Genomic DNA, 23,242 nt, shown 5'->3' with positions numbered 1-23,242 from the left:
ACACCTGGAGGTGAGAGATGAGCTGCCCCACAGTTATCTCCTCCGCTATCTTCTGGTACAGAGTCTGGCTGTTCAGCACCATGCTCTCTAGGATGGCTAGGGATCGCTGAAGAATAGAGACGTCCACCATGGGCTGACTCACGTATCCTGCAATCTAAATCCAGAGAAACCAGCACCTCAGCAGATGCCCACCACAGAGGCTATGTGACAAACCAGATACCAAAGTACTTTGACGCAGGCCGGCAGAGGAGGCAGCCTCAGAACACCAGAAGGAAGTGTAGCAACTGCATCATACTGTTAAAATCAGCACCACCTCACCTTGCATCCAGCTGCCTGCAAGAGTCACACTGTTCCTGGAAGCTGCATCAGAGCAGGAGAAACCCACTCAGTGTGGAGCATGTGACGTGTACCACAATCCCAGAAGGTCCAGCTGCTGCAACTGTGAGAAGGACACTACCTCAACTCTGAGAGGCTGTGGCCTGGGCATCTCCTGCTTTTATGGAGTAAGATGGTCTATAACCTTCCTTAGCATAAGACTGTCTCACTCATGCCTCACGTTGCACCTACCACACAGAGAAGAGATTCTGACATCCCTACAATCCTTATTTGCAGCATGCTGCAGGATTTTGTATCAAGACCCAATAACTACATTGGAGAAGCTGGAGATCTAGGCACCTAGAGACGCATAGGAGCAGTTTGGGAAGCTGGTTGTTTCTGCTAGGATAGGGAACAGTGACACAATTAACGTTGACTTTTAAAATGGGCTGGACTACACCTATGGTTCACATTCTGGTAAGGCAAGTGGAAAAGTATAATTAGGCAGCCTTCAGATTCTATTTTGGCCCAACTACCAAATGCCCCAAAAACTAACTACAATTTTTTTTTTTAAGTACCTCAGAAGCAGGAAGCCTGCCAAACAATCAGTGGGGCCACTGGATGATCCAGGTGCTAAAGGAGCACTCAAGAAAGACAAGGCCATTGTGGAGAAGCTAAATGAATTCTTTGAATTGATCTTCACTGCAGAAAATTTGAGGGAGATTCCCACACCTGAGACATGCTTTTTAGGTGACAAATCTGAGGAACTGTCCCAGATTGAGGTGTCAATATAGGAGATTTTGGAACAAATTGATAAATTAAACAATAATAAATCACCAGGATAAGATGGTATTCACCAAGAGCACCGATGGAACTTAAATATGAAATTATTTACTCCTGGGGGAATTCTGCACCACTGCGCAATGCAGAATTTAACAGAAATTGTTTTTTTGTGCATAATTTCCTTTCCCCCACAGAAATGGGCTGCAGTGCTGCTGGCCACCACTAGGGGCTGCTGGAGCCGGCAAAGCCCAGCTCGCATGGGGGAGAAGAGAAATAGCTAGAGGGTTCCTGCCTGGCAACTGCAGTTCTTCACATGAGGGAAGGAGACAGCAGGAAACTCCACACAAGCCTGGAACCCAGCAGCAGGCTGTTTCTCTCTCTGGATCCCCGGCTGGTAGGGGGGCTGTGTTTGGGGGGGGCATGGCTGGGCCCATGGCTTGGCTTGGGGGGAGGGGCAGAAGTAGGGTCTGGGCTGGGTTCTGGGGGGGGGGGGGAGGGGTTTGGGTTTATTGGCTGGGGGGGGCATGGCTGGACTCAGGGGGATGACTTGTGGGTGTCTGGCCACCCCAGCTGGCTTCGGGGGGCAGGAGAGGGAGAAGGCAGAGAAATAGGAACTAGGTTTCTTTAACTCTCTACTCCTGTGGGAATTTTTGTGTCTCTGTATTGTTACAGACATACTTGCTGACAGGTATTTTGAAATAAATTACCAAAAATAATTGAAACTGGCATGATTATCTAGTGTTATTTTGACAAATAAAATTTGCAGAATTTTAAAATATTGTTTGCAGAATTTTTATTTTTTTGACACAGAATTTTTAATTTTTTTAGCGCAGTATTTTCCCAGGAGTAGAAATTGCAGAACTACTAACTGTGGTATGTAATCTTTCCTTTAAATCAGCTTTTGTACTAAATGATTGGAGGATAGCTAATGTGATCTCAATTTTTTTTAAAAGCTCCATATTCAATCCTGGCAATTAGAGGCCAGTAAACCTAACTTCAGTACTAGGCAAACTGGTTGAAACTATAGTAAAGAACAAGAATTATCAGACATACAGATGAACATGATTTGTTGGGGAGAAGTCAATATGGCTTTTGTAAGGGGAAATCATGCCTCACCAATCTATTAGAATTCTTTGAGGGAGTCAAACAAATGTTGACAAGGATGATCCAGTAGATATAGTGTACTTAGACTTTCAGAAGCCTTTGACAAGGTCCCTCACCAAAGGCTCTTAAGCAAAGTAAGCAGTCATGGGATAAGAGGGAAGGTCCTCTCATAGATCAGTAACTGGTTAAAAGACAGGACGCAAAGGGTAGGAATAAATTGTCAGTTTTCAGAATGGACAGAGCTACATAGCAGGGTCCTCCACAAATCTGTACTGGGACCTGTGCTGTTCAACATGTTCCTAAATGAGCTGGAAAAATGGGGTAAAAAGTGAAGTGGCAAACTTTGCAGATGACAAAATTACTCAATACAGGTAAGTCTAAAGTAGACTGTGAAGAGTTACAAAGGGATCTCACAAAACTGGGTGACCAGGCAACAAAATGGAAGATGAAATTAAATGTTTATAAATGCAAAGTAATGTACATTGGAAATCCCAACTATACATACAAAACAATGGGGTCAAATTAGCTGTTACCACTCAAGAATGAGATCTTCACGGCATTGTGGATAGTTCTCTGAAAATATCTGCTCAATGTGCAGAGGCAGTCAAAAAAGCTAACAGGATGGAGGATAGATAAGAAGACAGAAAATATAATAATGCCACTATATAAATCCACGGTAGGCCCACACCTTGAATACTGAGTGCCGTTCTGGTTGCCCCATCTCAAAAAAAGATATATTAGAATTGGAAAAGGTACAGAAAAGGGCAGCAAAAATGATTAGGGGTATGGAACAGCTTCAATATGAGCAGAGATTAAAAAGACTGCAACTGTTCAGCTTGGAAAAGAGATGACTGAGGGAGGATATGATAGAGGTCTATAAAATCATGAATGGTGTGGAGAAAGTAATTAGGGAAGTGTTATTTACTCCTTCACATAGCACAAAAACCAGGGGTCAAAGAAATTAATAGATAGCAGGTTTAAAACCAACAAAAGGGGTACCTCTTCACACAACGGATAGTCAACCTGTGGAACTTGTTGTCAGGGGAAGTTGTGAAGACCAAAATATAACTCGATTCAAAAAGGAATTAGATACATTCAAAGAGGATAGGTCCACTAATGGCTATTAGCCAAGATTTTCAGGGATGCAACCCCATGCTCTGGATGTCCCTAAGCCTTGGACTGCCAGACGCTGGTACTGGACACAGGGGATGGATCACTCGATAAATTGCCCTGTTCTGTTCATTCCTTTTAAAGCATCTGCCATTGGCCACTGTTTGAAGACAGGATACTGGGCTAGATAGACCATTGGTCTGACCCAGTATAGCCGTTCTTCTGTTCTTGTGTCTTATGGAGTTATTGTTTCAAACTGTCCCCAGACTCAGAAAAACAGCACTGCAGTACCTACACTAGAGTCATGTTTTCTCTGCAATAACAAGGGCTAGAAACTCAGTTTTATTTTTAACTGAAAGCTGAGATTCTGGAGCACAATTCTGTGGATGATTCCATTACCACAGAAAACACAGGCTATAATCTGATCCCTGGCTCCTGTGCCTGCCCACCACTCTGATCCCAGCCCTGCCTACAAAAGTGATCTAGTGTAGCAGGGCTTAGAGCCCAGACAGAAGCAGAATCCAAGCATCTATAACACTGGTGGTTGCTGCTGTGTCCTGTCTGCCCAGGTGAGCAGGAGCCAGGAGCTGCAATCACCAAACATGAATCTACAGGAACCACCATGAACAGAGACCCATTTCCGGAACGGAGTAGAACCCAACCAGAATTCAGGTCAGCAGGGTGTTTGTAACACTCCCTGCTAGCAACAATGACACTGCGGGGGGTGGGCTGTGCTAGAGCTGCAGGTGGGGTCTGAATAGTCAGCAGGAAAGCTTTTCACCTCCTCTGCTAACTCCAGACACAAACTGCCACAGAGACAAGCCTCCAGCAGAAAACCCACTGGGGAAATGTTGGAGTTAAGCTGTTCCTTTCCCAATCGTTCCACGCCATACCTGCACCATGTGTGTGCATCACGTGCCCTACTTCACCACTCTATGTCAGGCCTTCCTCCACATCATGTCTCCTTCCCTGCCCCATGCCACACTACACCCAATTCCCCCACAGTATCATGTTCTGTTCTCCCCACAGGCCATGCCATATCTCCGCCCTGCTCATGGCACACCCTGCCCCATTCTCCCCCTCCTTCTATGTCATGTGTGTGCCACACCACGTTCCCTTTTTCACTCCTCCCACTACCATATGCAACTCTCCTCCCCCTGATGCCACACCTCTACTGCTTCACACAGCACCCCTTCCCCCTTCTCCTCGAGCCACACCTGTTTGATGAAGGTTATTGAGACCATGTCCCAGGAGACGATGCCATGGTCCATGAGCTCCAGGAAGGCAGTCAGGGTGAATGCCAGCATCTCGCTGTAACTGAGAGGATGAAGGGGAGTGTGATTACAGGAGACACGGAAACCAGCCTGTGCAGAAGACACAAGCCACTCAGCAAACACTGTGGCTTCACAAGATTCACCCCACCCCCAGTCTTGCAGCCAAAGCATCTGCTCAACACAGCCCCTCAACTGGCCAGAGGGTTCATTACTAAGAGGCAAGATATTCCACTGCCCTGCCTCTGCAATGCTCCGAGCCCCAGCTCTCACAGCTAGGTCTCCTGTATGTCAAGGTTCAGAGTTATCCCTAGGACATTGGACTGGCTTCTGCAGTGCTCCCAGACCTGGCTCAAGTGATCGGGTCTCTCATGTGAAGTGCTATGCATGCTAAGCATTATTAGTATTAAGTGACATACACCATCCATGTCCCTGTAAATAACTCTCTGCATTGACTGGGTCCCACATTTCTACTTAAAGAGGCACCCTGGCAAAGCTGCTCCAGCAAGACCCAACAGGACAAATACCCGTGTAAGGCTTCCCAGCTCTCCAATACAACCTGACAAGCTGTTCTACCTTGAACAGGATCCCTAGACCCCAAGATCAGCTGCGCAGAGGCCTGTATCCTAAGTCATTTAAAGCAGGTGGAAGGCAACAAAAGTTTAGCTCGATCTGTTATAAAAACTGTATATAAAAAAGGAGAAGTTGGAGATCAAACACATTCAGTTTGTATCAGTTTTACACAAAGAGCTGGGATTCAGGGTCTCCAAGACTCCTGGGGAGGCCACAGGCTGACAACGAGCTATGGGATTCTGGAAATGGTCATATGTGGAATCACTGGATGTGTATTTTGATAACTGTGGATGGGACGGGGTTGCTACCCCCCTGTGTGCACTGCTTTGCTGGGGGTTACTTGGCAACTAGCTACACTTGTGACCTGGACAGCTGGCAGAAAGGGAGTGAACGGCACCATTATGAATGCTGCTGCGGCCACACACCCCTCTGCTCCACCTGTTGAGGCCCAGAAATCAACCATCACACCCCTGAGCTTTCAGTGTCCTGATGGTGAAAGATGTCCTGACCAGATCAGAGCCAGGGTTTGGGAATTGGAACCAAAACACATCACCCTCTCTATGGGTTGAGATGAATCCTGATCAACAGCTAGACTTGGACCCAAGGTTCCTGCTATCACCTCCTCCTAGTGTGTCATTTTACCTCTCCCACCATATTTCCCCTCTTTCCCATATATCTCTTCCTGCCTTTTTGCCTAGCAAGAGTCTGGCATAGTCAGCCACAACAATTCCACCTTTTGCAATTCGGTTGTACCCTGAGAAGCAGCTATAAACTATGCGAATACACTCTGGAAAAAGTCTGCCAGGTTTTTGAGTGGCTAATGGAGCCCATGTGCCCGCTGTACCTGTAATTTCTGAGCAGCCAGACTGCAAGAAAAACACACAAACTTCAAGACAGAAAACTCTGTCTTATTTTTTGCTATTCCTGTCTTTTCCATTTTGCGCCAGATTGTCTCATTTGGTCTTAAAAGGAATGGGATCCAATTTCAACAACTCAAGACCATATACTGCTGACTTTTCCCCAGCAAGAACATTTAACACTATCTTTTAAAACCATCTAAAGATGCATGAGCAAGACTTCTAAAAGACTCGATAACTAAAGTGGAAGGGATGAGGGTGACTGTTAAAATTAAGTTTTCCCCTGAAATTTTAAGTTTCAACAGTTGTAACGATTTCTCCTCTTTTCTGTGTGTTTAATAAATGTTTTTTATGGTGATTGTTATATTGGCAGTTGCCAGAGATAACCTGTCATAAAACCCTGAGTTTAACATTGTAACAGTCAACAAATGTTTTAGAAAATTCTAATCCCTGCTGGAACCAAGACAGTTGTTGCTGCACCCCCAGCCTCCTCACCCCCACCAGTCCCTGCTCCAAGAGTCCTGAGTACAGGAATACTTACTGGGACAGAAGCTTGGTGCCACTTTCCACCAGCCGCGTCAGCACTGTGATGCCCTCCATGTTGATGAACTCTGTGGCAAAGGTCACATCTGCAGACAGTTTAGCCAGTTCCTTCATGGCATCCAGTCGGGCCTCCATACTGTGTGACTGGGTCCTCTCCATCAGCTGTCGTGCTGCCCTGGACTGGGAGACAGGCGAGATCTTGCCAGTTACTCATGCGTCTGCTGACACTTTCTGAGCCTCTGCCAGGGATGCAGCAATGGGCAGAAGGAACACAGCAAGGCCAAAGGGTTACTGGAACTGGCAGAACAGAAACCAGTTGTCTAGGCAGATTGAGTTGGGATCAGGAATGCTGCTCTCAGCTGTAACTACAGCCAACTGGCAGGTGGGTCAAGTGTTCGTTTCTAATGCTGGATAAATCACCCAATCCCACTCCAGCAGGTACAGGCATTGAAAGTGGGAACCATAAGAAATATGAGGCCCCAAAAGACCTTTTAGTTCCAAAGAAAAATATCTCTAGAGCTTTTTAATGCATCCACCACTTTTTCCTTTTTCCATCTGTCCTCACACTGAAAGGAGATAGAACTCTTCTCCACTTCTCACACAAAACTGGTAAGCTACTTTGCTGTGTGGTTAAAAAACAACTGCCATCTCCCATCCCACAGGTGGCTGTATTTCAAAGGAGGACAAGCGATCCCTGTGTAAGCTGCTTTTTAAAATGTATTTATTTTTACTGTTATGTGACAGTGGTAGTCTCCAGCATCCATTCAGGATTGGGCCCTACTGTGCTGGGCGCTGTGCACTCAGGAAGTTACAGGCCTTGCTCCAAGGAACTTAAATTCTAATTTAAAACAAGATGCAACAAGAGAAGTGGGGATGCAGGAGGAGCTAATGGGGTGAAATTGTGAGGTTACATCACCTCACCAGAGATGCAACCCAATGGGTCAAGTCACTCAAACTATTTATTTTTCTCTTGTAAGTAAATCAGTAAAGCTGGCTCTTCTGCTTGGGGCTAAACTGCTGCTCAGAGTGAGCATCATCTTTCAGTTTAGTCCACCAAGCAGCAGGAGTAGGCCCAGCACTGGGAGGAGGAGCAGGGCGCTGAGTGGCTGGAACGAGCCTATGGCAGGGAGACAGCTGAAGGAAGGCATATACCGGGGAGACAGCCAGCTGCAGGATGGTCCCATTTTTAATGTCACAACGAGTCTGCAAAGAGAAAAGAGAAATATTTGAGCGGCATGAGGTGGTGATGGGGAAATGCAGTTGGCCATGGCCCTGTGCATCTATGTGTGCGCATACACATACACATACACATACACATACACATACACACACACACACACACACACACAGAGGGAAAGGAGTTATGTTGGACCATATGGTCCCTGTGTCCAAAAGCAAGTTGTGGGGAGGAAGGGGAAGTTGGGCCATGGGACAACTGTACTCAATCAGGTGTAGGGGAAAGGGGAAGAAGGGTTGGGACTGCACTGGTTAATATAAGTTTCCATGTTTAGTGGCCATAGAGGAGAATGGTGGGGCAAAACCCCACCCAGTAATGGAGACAGCTTCAGCTCAATGCTGGCCAATGTAGAGACTCCTTCAAACCCCTTCCCTGGGGACCATCACACCATCCCCCTGTACTGACCTGTTCTGTGATGTACAGCTGGGGCCCATCTGCATATCGCAGGGTATAGTATTCAGGGTTTGGCAGCGACCACCTGGCGGGGGGAGGATGACACGTAAGGCCCTGTCTCTTCCTTCTACCAGGTCATCACCTATGTCCGGGGCTAGGACTCAGACTAGGGGTGGCTTGTTCCAAGTGGAAAGAAATGGAGATTTGGAGAGAAGCCCCAATGAGAAGATTGTGGTTCCTGAAGAGGAGGGAGAAGGTGGGATCTCAGCCTGAATAAGACCAGGAGCTGAGGGAAACTCTGTGAAGGCCTGGACTGCAGAAACCTTAGAGGAGGCCAGGCCAAGCCAAGCTTCAGGAGCCCTGAGTACCAGGGCACAAACATATACAGCAGGGGATCCCGTCACTCAGGAGTTCACACTCCCAGCTAGAGCCTTGGCCTGCCCCATGTCCAGGTGGGAAGCCTGGAGGGAGGCAGTCCCACTGTGCCAACAGCATATTTGATAGGGTATGCGAAAGGCCAGGCCCACTAGGGTGACTGGTCTGCTGCAGCAGGGCCTCCAGAAAGCCAGACTCACCCATCACAGACCTCCTTGATAACAGACGCCAGGGGTCTTTTCTAGAACAGAAAGAGAGAGTGCTCAGCAGTGACCCTTTCTCCCAGCCACAAGGGGAAGCTTTATGATTCCGTTTCCCCACGTTCAGCACCATGCTCCAAGTCCCGCTCCTGCACTCAGCACCCAACTCTCTCACCTGGTCTATTTCAAGCAGCTGGGCATTGGCTCCAGGCCATTCAACAGCCACTTTAACAATGTCCGCAGGCGGTGGCATGGCTCCAGACTACTCCAGTTCCTTCTGAGATGGGGGAGACAGCATCCACCCCCAAACCTGCTGAAAGGGGAGATGGTGAGCAGCTCTTTTCAATCCATTTGGGTTCCTATATTGCTCCCATCCCCACAGCACCTGAGCACCTGCAAGAGGACCATCTCGTGCGAAGCAGGGTTGGGCCTTTGAATAGGAAACATCCAGGCAGTCTGTGGAGCGCACCCCACCAGTGTTGCCCTACATGGCAGTTGTTCTACCCCATCTCCTACAAAACCTCAGACTGCCCCTCTGGCTGACAGTCAGAGTGAAAGGTCCCACATGGTCCATCCTACCAGGGGCTTTCATGAAATGAACACACAGCAGTTGCATAAGTTACACCAACCTAAGTGCCAGTGTAGACAGCACTATGTCAATGGGAGAGCTTCTCCCACTGACATAGCTACTGTCTCACGTGGAGGCAGGAATTATTAAGCCAGCAGGGGAGCTCTCTCCCGTCGACTTAGAGCATCTTCACCAGAAGCTCTACAGCAACACAGCTGTAAATGATGTACTGTAGACATAGCCTGAGTCTGTAAATGTGTTGAGCTAGGACGAGACTCCTCAAGTGTTCTCCCAGCTGGAGGTCAGGGGTACCTTTCTACAGAGTATGGTATTTTACGTTATGAGGTTTTATGCCTTAGCAGCAGGCATTGGCCCCTGGCGCATTCAGGCCTGGTGCACCCATTTTATCTCCTTTTCACTGACTCTCAAGATGCTCATACAGGATTGACAAGATTTCTCTCTTGGTACATTTCAATCAGCTGAAGGAGCCAAAGGAACAGCCCCAGAGAGCGAGAGGGCAGGTATAACACAGGTCACAGCAGGCCAAGATTCCACACCCACAAGTACATCTCAGCCTTGACTAGAATGGCCCCAGAGGCAAGTTGAGTCTCCGTGACCCATTAAGTCCTTGGCTGTTGAGGAGGCCAAGAACTGCGAATTGTGGTGGTGGTTGTGTACTGGACACATCATCCAGCTCCTAGTGGACTGAGACCAAACCACTCAGTATAGCAAAGAAAATGTCAGCTGGAAATGACTCAGAGACACTTGCCCTGGGCCCTCCTACAGAGATGAATAGCTATATCAACCCACTCCTGTCTGCGCAGCACTGGAGGCTCCCCAGCCCACTCCCTGCTTGCCTCAGTGGCTGGGTAGTGCAACACAAACAGACCAGAGTCACAACTGTGCAGCTGGGGCTGGTGCCCAGGAGAGAAATGATTTTCAGAAAACAGGTGAGAAATTAACTTGTTACCAGGCTACAGCTTCATGCTGAGAAAAGAGCAGGGTTGGGGAGTTGCAGGTCTCAGCAGCGAGCCCCCTGGCCTTGCTCTGCCAAAACAGCCTGGTGATAGAGGTTAGGGATTTGCTGTCACTATGTCTGCAGAGCTATGAGCAGGAGAATGACACTCACAACAAAACCCTCTGCTAACTCCTACCGCAGGCTTCCAGTCTGTATTTGGGTCATGGTGCAAGAGAAATAAGGAGCTTACGGAGCCTAGTTGCCATCAGTGTGCAGAGAAAGTATGGGTGAAGGGGGAAAAGTGCAGACTGAGCATTAGGCCCTTTCCCACTCCGAGCAGCTGCAAACTGCACCCATTGTTCTGGGGACATGGGAACTTTGAAAGAGGTTACATGGTTCAGAGATATTAATAACCACCAGCTTGTCAGGGAAAGAGACTTAACGGTCAACTTCTTGACCCACACCAGGCACACAAGCAGGTTCCTAGACAGAGCCACAGCAACATCTCCATCCCACACCCTTAGTGCGGCTTGCTCCATCACCATGCCAGGCACGGACACATCTGAACTGCGAGCTTCTGACAGAGCTACGGTTATACCCAGCAGCTGCCAGGGAGTCAGGCCCTGCCCAGGCCTGAATGTCACATGGTGTCTGGGGTTCAATCCCCTGTGGCATCTGGCATGCAAGTCTGTGCTGCATCAGTGGCAGGTTGCAATTCAGTGAGATGCTATTGCTTGGTTCCTCTCTTTTCAGTTTGTAATACAGTTGCTTTTGCAGGCTGGAGGCTGCCTGTCTCCCTCCCACAGGGCTGTGGTCACTAACCACATGTGATGTGGGTTCCAGCTCCACCATTCGCTCTCAGGCTAGGAGATTTCAAACAGCCTATGTGAGATCTGAACTGTCATAGAAAAAACAGCCTCTCCCCAAAGGGAAAGGCCAGGTGCTGCCTGAAAAATCAGTCCCCAGCACAGAGGTGTCTTTCCCACAGGCAAGACCTGGCAGGAGATGGGTAACAAGCATCTGGAGTACAAAGTGATTTCTCCATAGGGCCAGAACCTGGGGCAGCCCCCTGCCACTATTAGACTGAGAGGCAATGCCACAGCCACCTGCAGAGCTGGAACCCAGCCTTAAGATGAATGCATGAGGATGATTTCCTTGATCTCTTAAAGAAGTGGAAGCCAGGACATGTAGACTGGGAGTGTTGAAGAGATGCTAGCAGTCTTTGCAGCAGTGGTTTCCTGACCCAGGCTGAACGCATGCTAGGAACACACTTCCCTAGAAGCCTGTGAGAACTTTCCACTGATGGGCAGACAGCAGGTCCATGGGGGTCAAGAGAGAAGCCTGCCTGGCCCAGGGCCTTAGTCTACATCCCACTGCACAGAAGAGGGTGTTTCTATATGAGCAGGTGAGCCTATCAAGAGACATACGTGTGCATGGCCTATCCTTTGAAGGGATGCTGTAGGACAGTACTGCCCATACACTTCCCACCTAGAGTTGGGAATCACTGCATGGAAAGGCATGCTAATCCACAGCCTTCGTTCTGTGGGGAGGTCTGTCTGCCCTGACTGACCACCTGACAGCCAGCCCACAGCTTTGCTCCACCCAGAGCAAGCCAGCTGCCTCACCCCCCCCCCCCAGCTTAAGCACACTCACTGCACTAATTGCAGCTCTCCTTCTGCTGGTGGAATATTCTGGCTCCAAAGCCAGGTTCCTGTGATTCCTCTGGTTCAGGGCTCTGTAATCACTGAGCAGAGGGTCGGTGCTCCTGGATGCGGAAATGGAGAACGTGGGGAGTCAGCTCAGCATTTCCCAAGGGGGCCTGGAAAAGCTCAATTTTAATGCTCCAACAAGTACCCCTGCAAATTCCCCCAAGCATCCATCAGATCAGAGTGACACCCCTGCCCTTGAGCCGAAAGCAACCAGCCGTAGGCTACAATGAGAAGGCGCCACTGAAGTTGCCTGCTGAACATACTATTGTCAGCAACTGCAGTCTCTCTTCAGCGCGTGAAAGGCTCTTGCGAAGCCTGAATTCCAAAACAAGCTGAGGCTTCAGCCAACAAAACCTCCAGGAGGGAGATCGCTGCTCTCCACACAGACACACACACAGGAGTCCCATCCTTCCCATTCATAGAACAGAACTGGCACTGGCCCAATTCACCATCCCACCTGCTCCCCAGCAGGTAGCTGGGATTTAGACCCAAAACCCAGCACAACCCATACAAGCCTGGGTATTTGCTCCCCTTTCTAGGATCCAAACTCAACACTCAGCATGACCCATTACCAGCCCTGGGATGTGGTATAGCATGGTCCTGGTACTCCACAATAATCAGCACTTTCCTTGTTTGTAGCAACAAATAACCAGCCCTGCACCTCCTGGCCTCTCCCTCTATTTCCAGCATCCATTCCCAAAAGCCTAGGAGTCAGTGGGATCTGTGTGTGAATGACTAGTGACAGAGAGAGGAAGAAAACAACTGATGCAGAAAAGTGCCTATTATGATGACGCACATGTGACTCAGTCATGCCGTGTTCTGGTTACACCAGCTCCTTTAAAAACCCAACTCTCTTATTTCAGAGATGTACAATCTCAGATCCTATAGCAACACTAGTAGAACAGAAAAGGCAACATCTGTTCTGCAAGCCGGAACTGGGGCTAGGCAGGAAAAGGCCCAGCTATAGGTATTCCAACAATGAATGCTGATTGATATTTGCTTTCCCAGTTAGTGTCTCCAACAGAAGGGGAACAAGTGCTCATGGAAAAACAGAATATTCTGGGTGCAGAGTGCATTGCTAAACCCTGCCATTCACAAGTGTAACCCACACATAACCGCTGCTCTGATGGGAGTGGAGCATGGACTGAATCAGTGAGATCTCCACAAATGGAGGAACCTCGCATGATTGCCACGGAAATCAAACAGCATTATTTGGAAAACACCTTCAGAATAAGAGAGCTCTGCTATTGCATTAAGAAAAAAATATCATGAGGGCTCAATGGAAAGCTGCAGAGGAACTAAGAGGTCTTCGAAGGGCAGATGCAGCACAAGCGCCAGCACGGCTTCCAGAGACACTGGTATACACATCACATATCCAGGAAGGATTTCACAGGGCACCTGGAATGTGAGCCCTTCAGCAAAGGATAGGTCTGATATTAAACTGGCACAGCACTTGATTTTAGCTCAAAGATACACACAGAACATCTTCCACTTTCCACAGGAATGCTGGCCTGAGCACCTATGCTTTAAGAAGGAACTGATCATAAGTGCAGAGACAGCACGGTACCGCAGTGAATAGGAAACACAAAACCTCAACAGGAGTCACACGCCCAGCTAGATGGAACCAGGCCATTCAGACAACATGACAAGAAAGCAGCTGGAAAGCCTATCCCAATTCCAAGCACTGTGGATAAAAGTTGCTAGGTCCATTCTCTCCCACACAAGAAGAATGTCTGCTATTTCACTCCTTTAACGCTGAGGCAACCCAATCGGGGCCACTGGAGGGAATGATATCCTTCTCCGGGATTCCCTTTGGATCAGGACTCCACCTCCCTCATTGGGATAACAAACAGAACAGGATGTCCCTGCAGGACAGGACACCAGACAAGATATCCACACCTTGCCACAGTCCTCTCTTTTAGACTTTCCTGTGGAATCACCTGAAGGAATTAAAAAACTCACCTGAGAATTCAATTAGAGAAGCATTTAGAAAAGCCCAGTGCTGCAGACCACAGCCATGGAGCAGTTCAGAGAGAGAGAGAGAGAGAGAGAGAACGCTGGATAAAAGCACCCCCCTCTCACTCTCTGCTTAAGATGCTGCCTCAGCACACCACTGACCTGTTGCCATGGGCTGCCGCTGCCTGTGTGTTAATGTTCTCCCATTTGTGGTAGGGTTTTGTCTTAACCCTTCCCGGTCTCTCACTGGAGAAGGCAAACATCCGGCTCTCTCCTACCTTCAGCTTGGGTCTAAGCTGTTCAAGACGTTATGTTAACATTGTGAAAATATGTCCCAGGGAGAACTCTGACATGCTTCTGGTGTCACTTCCAAGCTCAGGGCAGTCTGCAGGCTGAGCCCTGCTCCTGCAGCAGGGTCCTTTTGTCTGAGCTGGATAGGTCAGAGAATTTAGGGACCATGAACCTTGCCAGAAGCAGGGATGCACATTGTTCCATGGCTGGGACATACCAGGGCATGTAGGAAATACTGACATATCATTTGCCTTTTGGGAGCAACAGAATAATGATGCTTCAGGCCCAGGCATATCTGAGAAAGGACAGCCCAGGCTGGCTAGGAAGGAAGCCACATAACCAGTTCTGAGGCTGTTGAGGGTAGTATCCATAACAACTCTGCCTAGCCAAATGGTCTCCAGCCTTTCTCCTGAGTAATTAGGCTGCTACTGGCATCTTTATGGTCCCATCCATCCTGCTCCTCTCAATGCAAAAGCCTCTCCTGAAGCAGAGGCCGAGAAAGAAACACTGCTATTGTTAGCCAGATAATCCAGCACAGATCCGGGCATTTCCATGAGGGCACCCTGAACAAGGGATGACCAGACAGCTAATAGCACACACAATAATGAAGGTGGAGACCCTCAAGATCCCTGGGACAGTTGGACTGCCCCTTCTTCCCTAACAAAGCATGAAGTCTCAGTCCCTTGCACAAGCTGAAATCTCGCGACCAATAGAGAGGGCTGGGAATACTGAAAGCAAACTCTGTGCATAGTTTACAGTGTGTTAATCATAATTATGGAGTTTTGGCAATACAGACACACTGAGAAAAGTGCTCTTCTCACAGGTCTAATTTCTTGACAGTGAAACAGATGCCAGAACTCAGAACCAAATTCCTAATGGCAGGAGGATGCTAAAGTGCCCATAGCCACAGACTCAAAACTACCAAAAATGAGTCTCTCTCTAAAGCGTGACACCTGAATGTCCAGATCCACACTGCACTCAGCCTTAAGCCCTCTGTAAGAAACCCCAATCCTGGTTATTTCAGAGGCAGAAGGAAATCTCCCGCACAAGTAACTACCTACACATAAGGGGAGTGCCCTTCCTGACCACTGTGACAAGGGGCTGATGCCTTGAAGCCTGGATTCCCTTAAAGTCCAGTAAACTGCAATGATAATAAGGGTGAGGACTGAAATATAGACCCAAGAAAACCTGCTGAGGCAGGGAAACTCTGCACCTCCAACTGGAGAAATCCATTACAGAGCTCTCCTCATCCCCCTTTTTTAACAAAGAGGGGGGAAGAACCCATCAAGACAAACTGAGACTCAGCCTCACTTCTTGAGTCTCCTGAGTAACAGCGTCAAGAAGCCTCACCTATCAGAGAGTCACAATGCAGCAGCATCCAGAGTCAGACACAGGAACTAAGTCTTTATCTACATTTATTGTGATTAGGGTACAAGGAGCAGCACCACCCCACAGGTCCTCAGAGACAATGCATGATTTCCATAACAACTCCAAGCCTGTGGGACCTAACATACAGGTTCTCATCCACAAAGGCCAGCGACAGGCAGGGATGAAAACTTCCCACAACTGACATGGGATCCTTATTTCCTGCTCTCCAGTCAATACCTAACCAGGCCCCCAAAGTCTGGGAAATCCTAGTCATAGGAAGCGAGAGTTAAAAACACCTGAGGCCTGTTGGGATCCCCCAGTCTAGTGTTAGGGTTACGAAGGGTAGGGCTCTCCTGGCTAGAGTCAGGGTTACTAAGGGCAGGTATTCCTTGGCTAGGGTTAGGCCTGGGGCCTGTTGCAGACCCCAGCCTGGGCTCCCTGAACAAATAACTACTGCTCCCATAAACAAACCACCAGACCAACCTCACTTTGACTAACTGGGGCCAGAATTAAATGCACAGCAAGACCCAATCAAGAGAGGTAGAGCAGGTTCAAGGAAGGTTTCCTCAACTGTCTAAATCTGTAGCGTGCAAGTCCTGTAACTATTATAGCTGCAATTAATTTAACTGGAATGTATCCTGGCCATGAACCACATGCTCATATGAATACAAGAGAGAAGGACAAACAGAAGACAAGCTGAAAAGAGCTGGAATTTGTAGGGAACTGACTTTCCTAATATTTCTAGACACCTCTCCACTTCTCCTGGTTTCACTATAGCTAGAACAGAGATTTGTGTTTGAATAATATTCCTCCTTCCTCTTCTGCCACTTCTTGCAGGGAAATCACAATCCTGCGTTTGGGACCTCATTACCAGTTGCCACAGAAAGACATCACCTCCAGGATTCACAGACTGAGAGGGAAGAAACTCATACTGGGATGTAGAGGGAAATAGGATTAATTATGTGCAAGAGCTGTGGAGCAAAATGCTGGGTAAGGCTGTGAGGTGTCTTATAGGGTCTCTGGCTCCTTTTCTCATCCTGTGAGAAACGTGGGTCATTCTGGAAGTGGAAGTGCAGATTAAGATGAAACGATTCAACACTAAGGGGAAATTCTCAGGGTTATAAATAGATCTCCTGCTCTACAACTAGGCAGCACTACAGAGATCACTGCAGAACTCCCAGAGACAGCTGAGCCACATCTGCAGTTTGGACTGAGAATGCCTTCAGTAAATCTGCACTTTACAAATACGTCACCAGAAATTATATTAAACTATTTCCCCTTTTGTAAGAGACGTGTACAAAACTAAAATAAAGTTCAGGAACGCTACTCCTTATGTATAGTTGTGTATATTGTGGACTCAATTATGTATGTATTATATATAGTGGACTCAACTTATTCAAAGCCTTTGAACAGTCCTGCTGCAGACTGTACAGGGACCACTCAAGGAAGACAGACAAGCATCAAAGGTGAAATGACCAGACATGGAGCATGAGAAGAATCCCAGCAGTTTATGAAATAGTCAGTGGAAGGTTTGTACAGGTATAACAATGTGCTATACAGAGAAATCACTCAAGAGACCCACAAAAACAACGACTCAGCAGAAGAAGCTTTCTAATGCAGGAGAAGCAAGGCTCAATATATTATACTGGCGATACTTTGGGTCAGCACCTAAATACAGGGGATTGGGAGACTACCTTTATTAAACAAACAGGCTTTACTGTATGGCTTAACAAAAAATGACCCCGCAGGTGAGAGATGCTGTATTTTAAATTGGAATGAAGTTTTGCAGAGTTAAGGGAAGTTCAGCTATATCCAGTAAGATCTCAACTTTGAAACTCTCGGGAAGCAGCACAGGTTGATATGTTATGTGTGATTATTAGCATCAGACAGTTACTAGTCTCTTACAACACACTCCGCGACTGCATGATGATTTACAATTTCTTGTGGGGAGATAAGAGCTTCGTCAAAACTCATCAAAGATCAATTTACTATGCGCAGGTACCTCACTGGAGAAATGTCTTCAAATAAAGCGGTGACGGAAGGGGAGGCTAAAGCGCAAAGGCAATCAGCAGAGAAGCTCACAATACTGTGTTCAAAAGGCTCCTGCTCTGGGAAGCGGCAAATCTAGAAGACTGCTACACTCCAAATAGAATTAATTCTCCTATTCAAAAGCTCTGTTTCCTTTGCTTTATGGAGGGAAAGCAGAGTGTGTTGCACACAGAATAAAAATGAGGAGGAAGAAAAGAGCAACACAAGAAAAGAAACCACATGGCTGAAGCCCCCAAACAACGAATAGCTCCAGCTTCTGAAAATCTCTGGACGTGGTATAACGTACTAGGCGATTCTCAGAAAGTCCCCAGTTGGCACTACCAACAGACAACAAGCTCCCTACAACAAAGGGGTGAGGATATGACTAGTAGGGAAACTCATGACAGATTGTTCTCTTGTCCAAGCAGAGTAGGGGCAGGGAAAAACAAGGTCGTTGGAGAAAGCCTATGCTGCGCTACAGTCCCGTCTTGGGGCTTTCTTCCAGTATCCCACATCATCTCCCTCACCTCAACCCAGAAAGAAACGAAGGGAAACATACTTATTGTCTAGAGAACTCATCTCATACACGTTCTAGACTTAGCTTCCTCTGTGTCCCTCTACCTCCTAGCACCCTTATAACTTTTTCAGAGAGGCTGCGTATTATGACAACCAGAAGTTTGCACTGGGCATCTTTCATAGAATATCAGGGTTGGAAGAGACCTCAGGAGGTCATCTAGTCCAACCCCCTGCTCAAAGCAGGACCAATCCCCAACTAAATCATCCCAGCCAGGGCTTTGTCAAGCCTGACCTTAAAAACCTCTTAAAAATCTCTCTCATATGACACTTGATTCCAATAAATCTATACTCTGATGTGGTTGTTTTAACTTGCCTCTTGCACGATGATTGGGTAGAAAATACTTCATAGGAAAGATGCAGATACCTAGTCACAGATAAAAAGGGAGGAGAGTTAGAAAAAGAAAGAGAACAATACAAACCAGACAGATGGGCAAGGAAAGAAATGCTGTAAGCTGAGTCAGCAGAACCTGGAGTTTGGTACAAAATTCATCTTAAAAAGCTGCCTCCCAAAAACTGATCTGAGCAAGTGCTGTGCATTGTACAGCTTCAGGGATGCAGAATAATGATGTATGGCACCAAATATGGCATTCTTTAAATCTACTTTATCAATTGCCATATTTAAAAGAACTGTGGATTGTTAGCCAGAAACATACTCCCCAGGCAAGGAATATAGCTCTCATCATCCATCTCAAAAGCAGTCTAAATATTCTGCTGATTGAGAAGACAGGCTAATGCTCAGAACACAGAACAAATTAATACTGACCAATTAGACTGAAGCTGCTCCCCTAGGGAGCTGAGCTGTGAAAAGAAGAATTTTAAATGTATTTGAAAATTAAACCCTCGGGGGGAGGGATAGCTCAGTGGTTTGAGCACTGGCCTGCTAAATCCAGGGTTGAGAGTTCAATCCTTGAGGGGGCCACTTAGGGATCTGGGGCAAAATCAGTACTTGTTCCTGCTAGTGAAGGCAGCGGGCTAGACTCCATGACCTTTCGGGATCCCTTCCAGTTCTAGGAGATAATATTATAGATAGATAGATAGATATCCTAACAGGAAGTCAGACTCAGGACTATACAGTTGGAATAATGTGTGCGACCTGTGTCGTGTATGCTGTGGAGACAGGGGATAGGCTGCAGTCCCAGAAAACAAAAATATCAAATCTAATCAAGATAGACAAAGAGCATTTAACAACAGTAGCTCATTTGCCCTGAGCAACAGTCACAGCCTGCAGGTATTCCTCAAATGGCAAAATGCAATATTAAATGCAGATGTAGGCCCATTGATAAATCTGATGCTCCAGACTTTTAATACTTTAAAATGGAGTCATAATGGCAGTATCAAATGAGATTACAAAAGTGACTCTCTGCAAAGACTTGGATACTATCAGAAAAACATTGGGTTTATTATGGATGGCTTTAATAAAATCATGCACCAATGATTGCTTAATGCTACACAAACTACAAGACAAAGACAGACGTGTACCTTGATCATTTGAGTGTGAGGTGATGTATAACTGAATATTGTCTGTGTATTAATGGAAAGGTGGCTTGCATATTTCCATATAATGGGGACTAAACAGGAACATGTCAACACAACCCCAAGTGAGGATCTGAAACAGGTGTCTGAGAGACATCACCACAGAATAAAACAGATTCTGAGCTCCAATGACTTTGTGAAAGCAACAGGAAACATTTAGACAACAAAGATTCAAGAGGGACCAAGAATTGACTTCTGTCTGAAGAAGAGAATGCCATGGGTCACTGTGTCCAATGCTGCTGAGAGATCTTACTAACAGCAATTGTTATCAGTGATGCAAGATAAACTTCTAGCAGTGCAGGCTCTGTATTATGTGGTTTTCAATAGCTCTGTTGGAGCTTTCCACATAAATCAAGCAGGCCCAGGCTGGCACGCAGGAGCTCTCTCAAGCACTTTCTCAATAGGATACACAGCTTAGAAATTGGCAAAGAATTGACAGAATGGCTGCTCTTAACCCAAAGGAAGAAACAACACCAAATAACTGAACCATACAGTGAGGCAATTTGCAAAAGAAACTAAGGATGGTGCAGAGTGTGTGCGCACACGTGCAAGAAAACCTGGAAAAGCATAGGTCAGGTAGGACAAACTCAGGCTCACTGTGAGATAAGAATTCCAGCCACACCACTGCAGACTGTGATCACATTGGATCTTACAAGATAAATAGGATTTGGCTTGTTTAGTATTTTGATGAGAAATCTCCGAGAAACATCTAGACGCTGTAGGAAGTGGTGGTGGCGGACATTCTTCCCTCTGGTCCACTCAAGAGGTGCAGTGGGTGCATTCTTAAAGAGAAAAGACCAAAGCTCTGGTGTCCTGTCCCAATCCTAACTTAGGTAACTACTTTCTAGCCCTACCCCAATTCCTTCTAAAGTTTTGATCAGTGCTGCTGTGAAACTGGTGCCAGGCCCTCCCCCACATGTGGCTGCATTTCTGGTTTGTGATCCATGGGGATGGACAGTGCTACAGAAACATAAGGTTACTAACATCAAGGAAAGCACAGACTCAGCACGGGGCAAGGTGGGGCCCAAAGGGTTATTCTCTGGCACTGGCACTGCATAGAGGCAAGCTCAGCCAGGCAATGCCCAGGCAGCACTGAGTGAACACTGCCACAAGCAATGCCCACACCCCTGCTGGGACTCCCTCAACCCACCTGGCACCCCGCCCTCAGCAAGGCCCCCAGACCTCAGTTCCGTCTTGCAACTACCTTGAAGTACCCAGTTCCCCTCATGGTAGCCGGTTAAACCCAGCAGGCTCCCTGTACTGAGGCACTTTGCTATAAACAATACTGACACTCCCCCTCTCCCCCACCCTGGGCACTGCCTTCCGCTCCCAGCCCCCCTGTCCCAATGCCCCCCCCAGCTCGCCCAGGCACCGGCCCCCAGACCCAGCTCCCCACTATCCCCCCACCCACAGCCCCACAACATCCCCCATGAACTGGTTAAAAGACAGGGAACAAAGGGTAGGAATAAATGGTAAATTCTCAGAATGGAGAGGGGTAACGAGTGGTGTTCCCCAAGGGTCTGTCCTAGGACCAATCCTATTCAACTTATTCATAAATGATCTGGAGAAAGGGGTAAAAAGTGAGGAGGCAAAGTTTGCAGGTGATACTAAACTGCTCAAGATAGTTAGGACCAAAGCAGACTGTGAAGAACTTCAAAAAGATCTCACAAAACTAAGTGATTGGGCAACAAAATGGCAAATGAAATTTAATGTGGATAAATGTAAAGTAATGCACATTGGAAAAAATAACCCCAACTAAACATACAATATGATGGGGGCTAATTTAACTACAACAAATCAGGAAAAAGATCTTGGAGTCATCGTGGATATTTCTCTGAAGACATCCACGCAGTGTGCAGAGGCGGTCAAAAAAGCAAACAGGATGTTAGGAATAATTAAAAAGGGGATAGGGAATAAGACTGAGAATATATTATTGCCCTTATATAAATCGATGGTACACCCACATCTTGAATACTGCATACAGATGTGGTCTCCTCATCTCAAAAAAGATATATTGGCACTAGAAAAGGTTCAGAGAAGGGCAACTAAAATGATTAGGGGTTTGGAATGGGTCCCATATGAGGAGAAATTAAAGAGGCTAGGACTTTTCAGCTGGAAAAGAGGAAACTAAGGGGGGGGATATGATAGAGGTGTATAAAATCATGAGTGATCTGGAGAAAGTAGATAAGGAAAAATTATTTACTTATTCCCATAATACAAGAACTAGGGGCCACCAAATGAAATTAATGGGCAGCAGGTTTAAAACAAATAAAAAGAAGTTTTTCTTCACATGGCGCACAGTCAACCTGTGGAACTCCTTGCCTGAGGAGGTTGTGAAGGCTAGGATTATAACAGCATTTAAAAGAGAACTTGTCAGAGGGTGGACATGGATGGCAGGAGAGAGATCACTTGATCATTACCTGTCAGGTTCGCTCCCTCTAGGGCACCTGGCATTGGCCATTGTCGGTAGACAGGATACTGGGCTAGAGGACCATTGGTCTGACCCAGTACGGCCGTTCTTATGTTCCCATCCCGATCCCAGCCCCCCTGTCCTAGCAGCCCCCCAGCTCACCCAGGCACCAGCCCCCCAACCGAGGCATAGCTCCCCACTATCCACCCACCCACAGCCCCACAACATCCTCCATCCCGCTCCCAGCCCCCCTATCCCAATGGCGCCCCAGCTCGCCCAGGCACCGGCCCCCCAACCCAGGCACAGCTCCCCACTATCCCCTCACCCCCGCCCCACAACATCCCCCATCCTGGGCACTGCCTCCCACTCCCAGCCCCCCTGTCCCAACACCCCCCCAGCTCACCCAGGCATAGCTCCCCACTATCCACCCACCCACCCACAGCCCCACAACATCCTCCATCCCGCTCCCAGCCCCCCTATCCCAATGGCGCCCCAGCTCGCCCAGGCACAGCTCCCCACTATCCCCCATCCCAGGCACTGGGGCGCCCCCGCTCCCAACGGCCCTCCCGCCCCAGTACACCCGCTCCCCCCCTCACCCGAGTCGGCGGCTCCCCGTCCTCGTCCCCGCTGCGACCCGCCTCCAGTCACGCAGACCCGCCCCCAAGGTCGCTACCGGCCCCATTGCAGCCTCTGCTTGTCACGCAGCTCCTGTACCTCCCATTGGACAGGCGGCCTGTCTGTCACCCCGACGAACGGGGAGGCTTGTAACCAAGCCGCGCGTCGCTATGCAGACAAGCGAGTCCCGCCCCCTGCCTCTTGCTGGGACTGACCCTCCTGGGATGAGGGCGGGGGCGAGCAAAGAGGGGCATGGGGAACAGTGCAATGGTGGGGAGGGGGCGCAGTTGAGCGGGGATGGAGTGGATAGGTCAGGGAGGGAGGAATAAGTGAACTGGTCGGATGGAAAACGGGGGGACAGACGAAGACAAGGCCGGAGCGAATGAGGGATGAGGCTGGATGAGAAAGAGAAGCAGGGTGGTGCATTGTAGCCATTAAGACTGCAAAGCAGGAATAACAATTTGGCATC

The 23,242-nt window shown here is 47.9% G+C and overlaps 1 protein-coding gene across 5 annotated transcripts in view; it reads right to left on the bottom strand.

Moving 5' to 3' along the window:
- ELMO2 (engulfment and cell motility 2) overlaps window positions 1-22,795 on the bottom strand; it is a 51,943-nt gene extending 29,148 nt beyond the window's left edge. For 2 of the 5 annotated variants that reach the window (XM_054046046.1, XM_054046050.1), the window contains exons 1-8: window positions 22,755-22,795; window positions 8,937-9,071; window positions 8,762-8,802; window positions 8,199-8,271; window positions 7,709-7,759; window positions 6,555-6,736; window positions 4,530-4,629; window positions 3-154 (exon numbers count right to left, since the gene is read on the bottom strand). In XM_054046046.1, coding sequence (XP_053902021.1) covers window positions 3-154; window positions 4,530-4,629; window positions 6,555-6,736; window positions 7,709-7,759; window positions 8,199-8,271; window positions 8,762-8,802; window positions 8,937-9,014 — 677 coding nt within the window. In that variant the 5' untranslated portion in view covers window positions 9,015-9,071; window positions 22,755-22,795. Of the gene's footprint in view, window positions 1-2; window positions 155-4,529; window positions 4,630-6,554; window positions 6,737-7,708; window positions 7,760-8,198; window positions 8,272-8,761; window positions 8,803-8,936; window positions 9,075-22,168; window positions 22,253-22,754 lie in introns of those variants that run through there. The other 3 variants (XM_054046048.1, XM_054046047.1, XM_054046049.1) reach the window with 3 other exon arrangements.
- Between the last annotated feature and the right edge of the window lie 447 nt (window positions 22,796-23,242).

Source organism: Malaclemys terrapin, chromosome 12, assembly GCF_027887155.1.
Source record: "Malaclemys terrapin pileata isolate rMalTer1 chromosome 12, rMalTer1.hap1, whole genome shotgun sequence".
In the NCBI taxonomy this organism is placed as follows: domain Eukaryota; kingdom Metazoa; phylum Chordata; order Testudines; family Emydidae; genus Malaclemys; species Malaclemys terrapin.
Note: the sequence above shows the minus strand (reverse complement) of the source record. Positions and strands in the feature narration are given on the sequence as shown.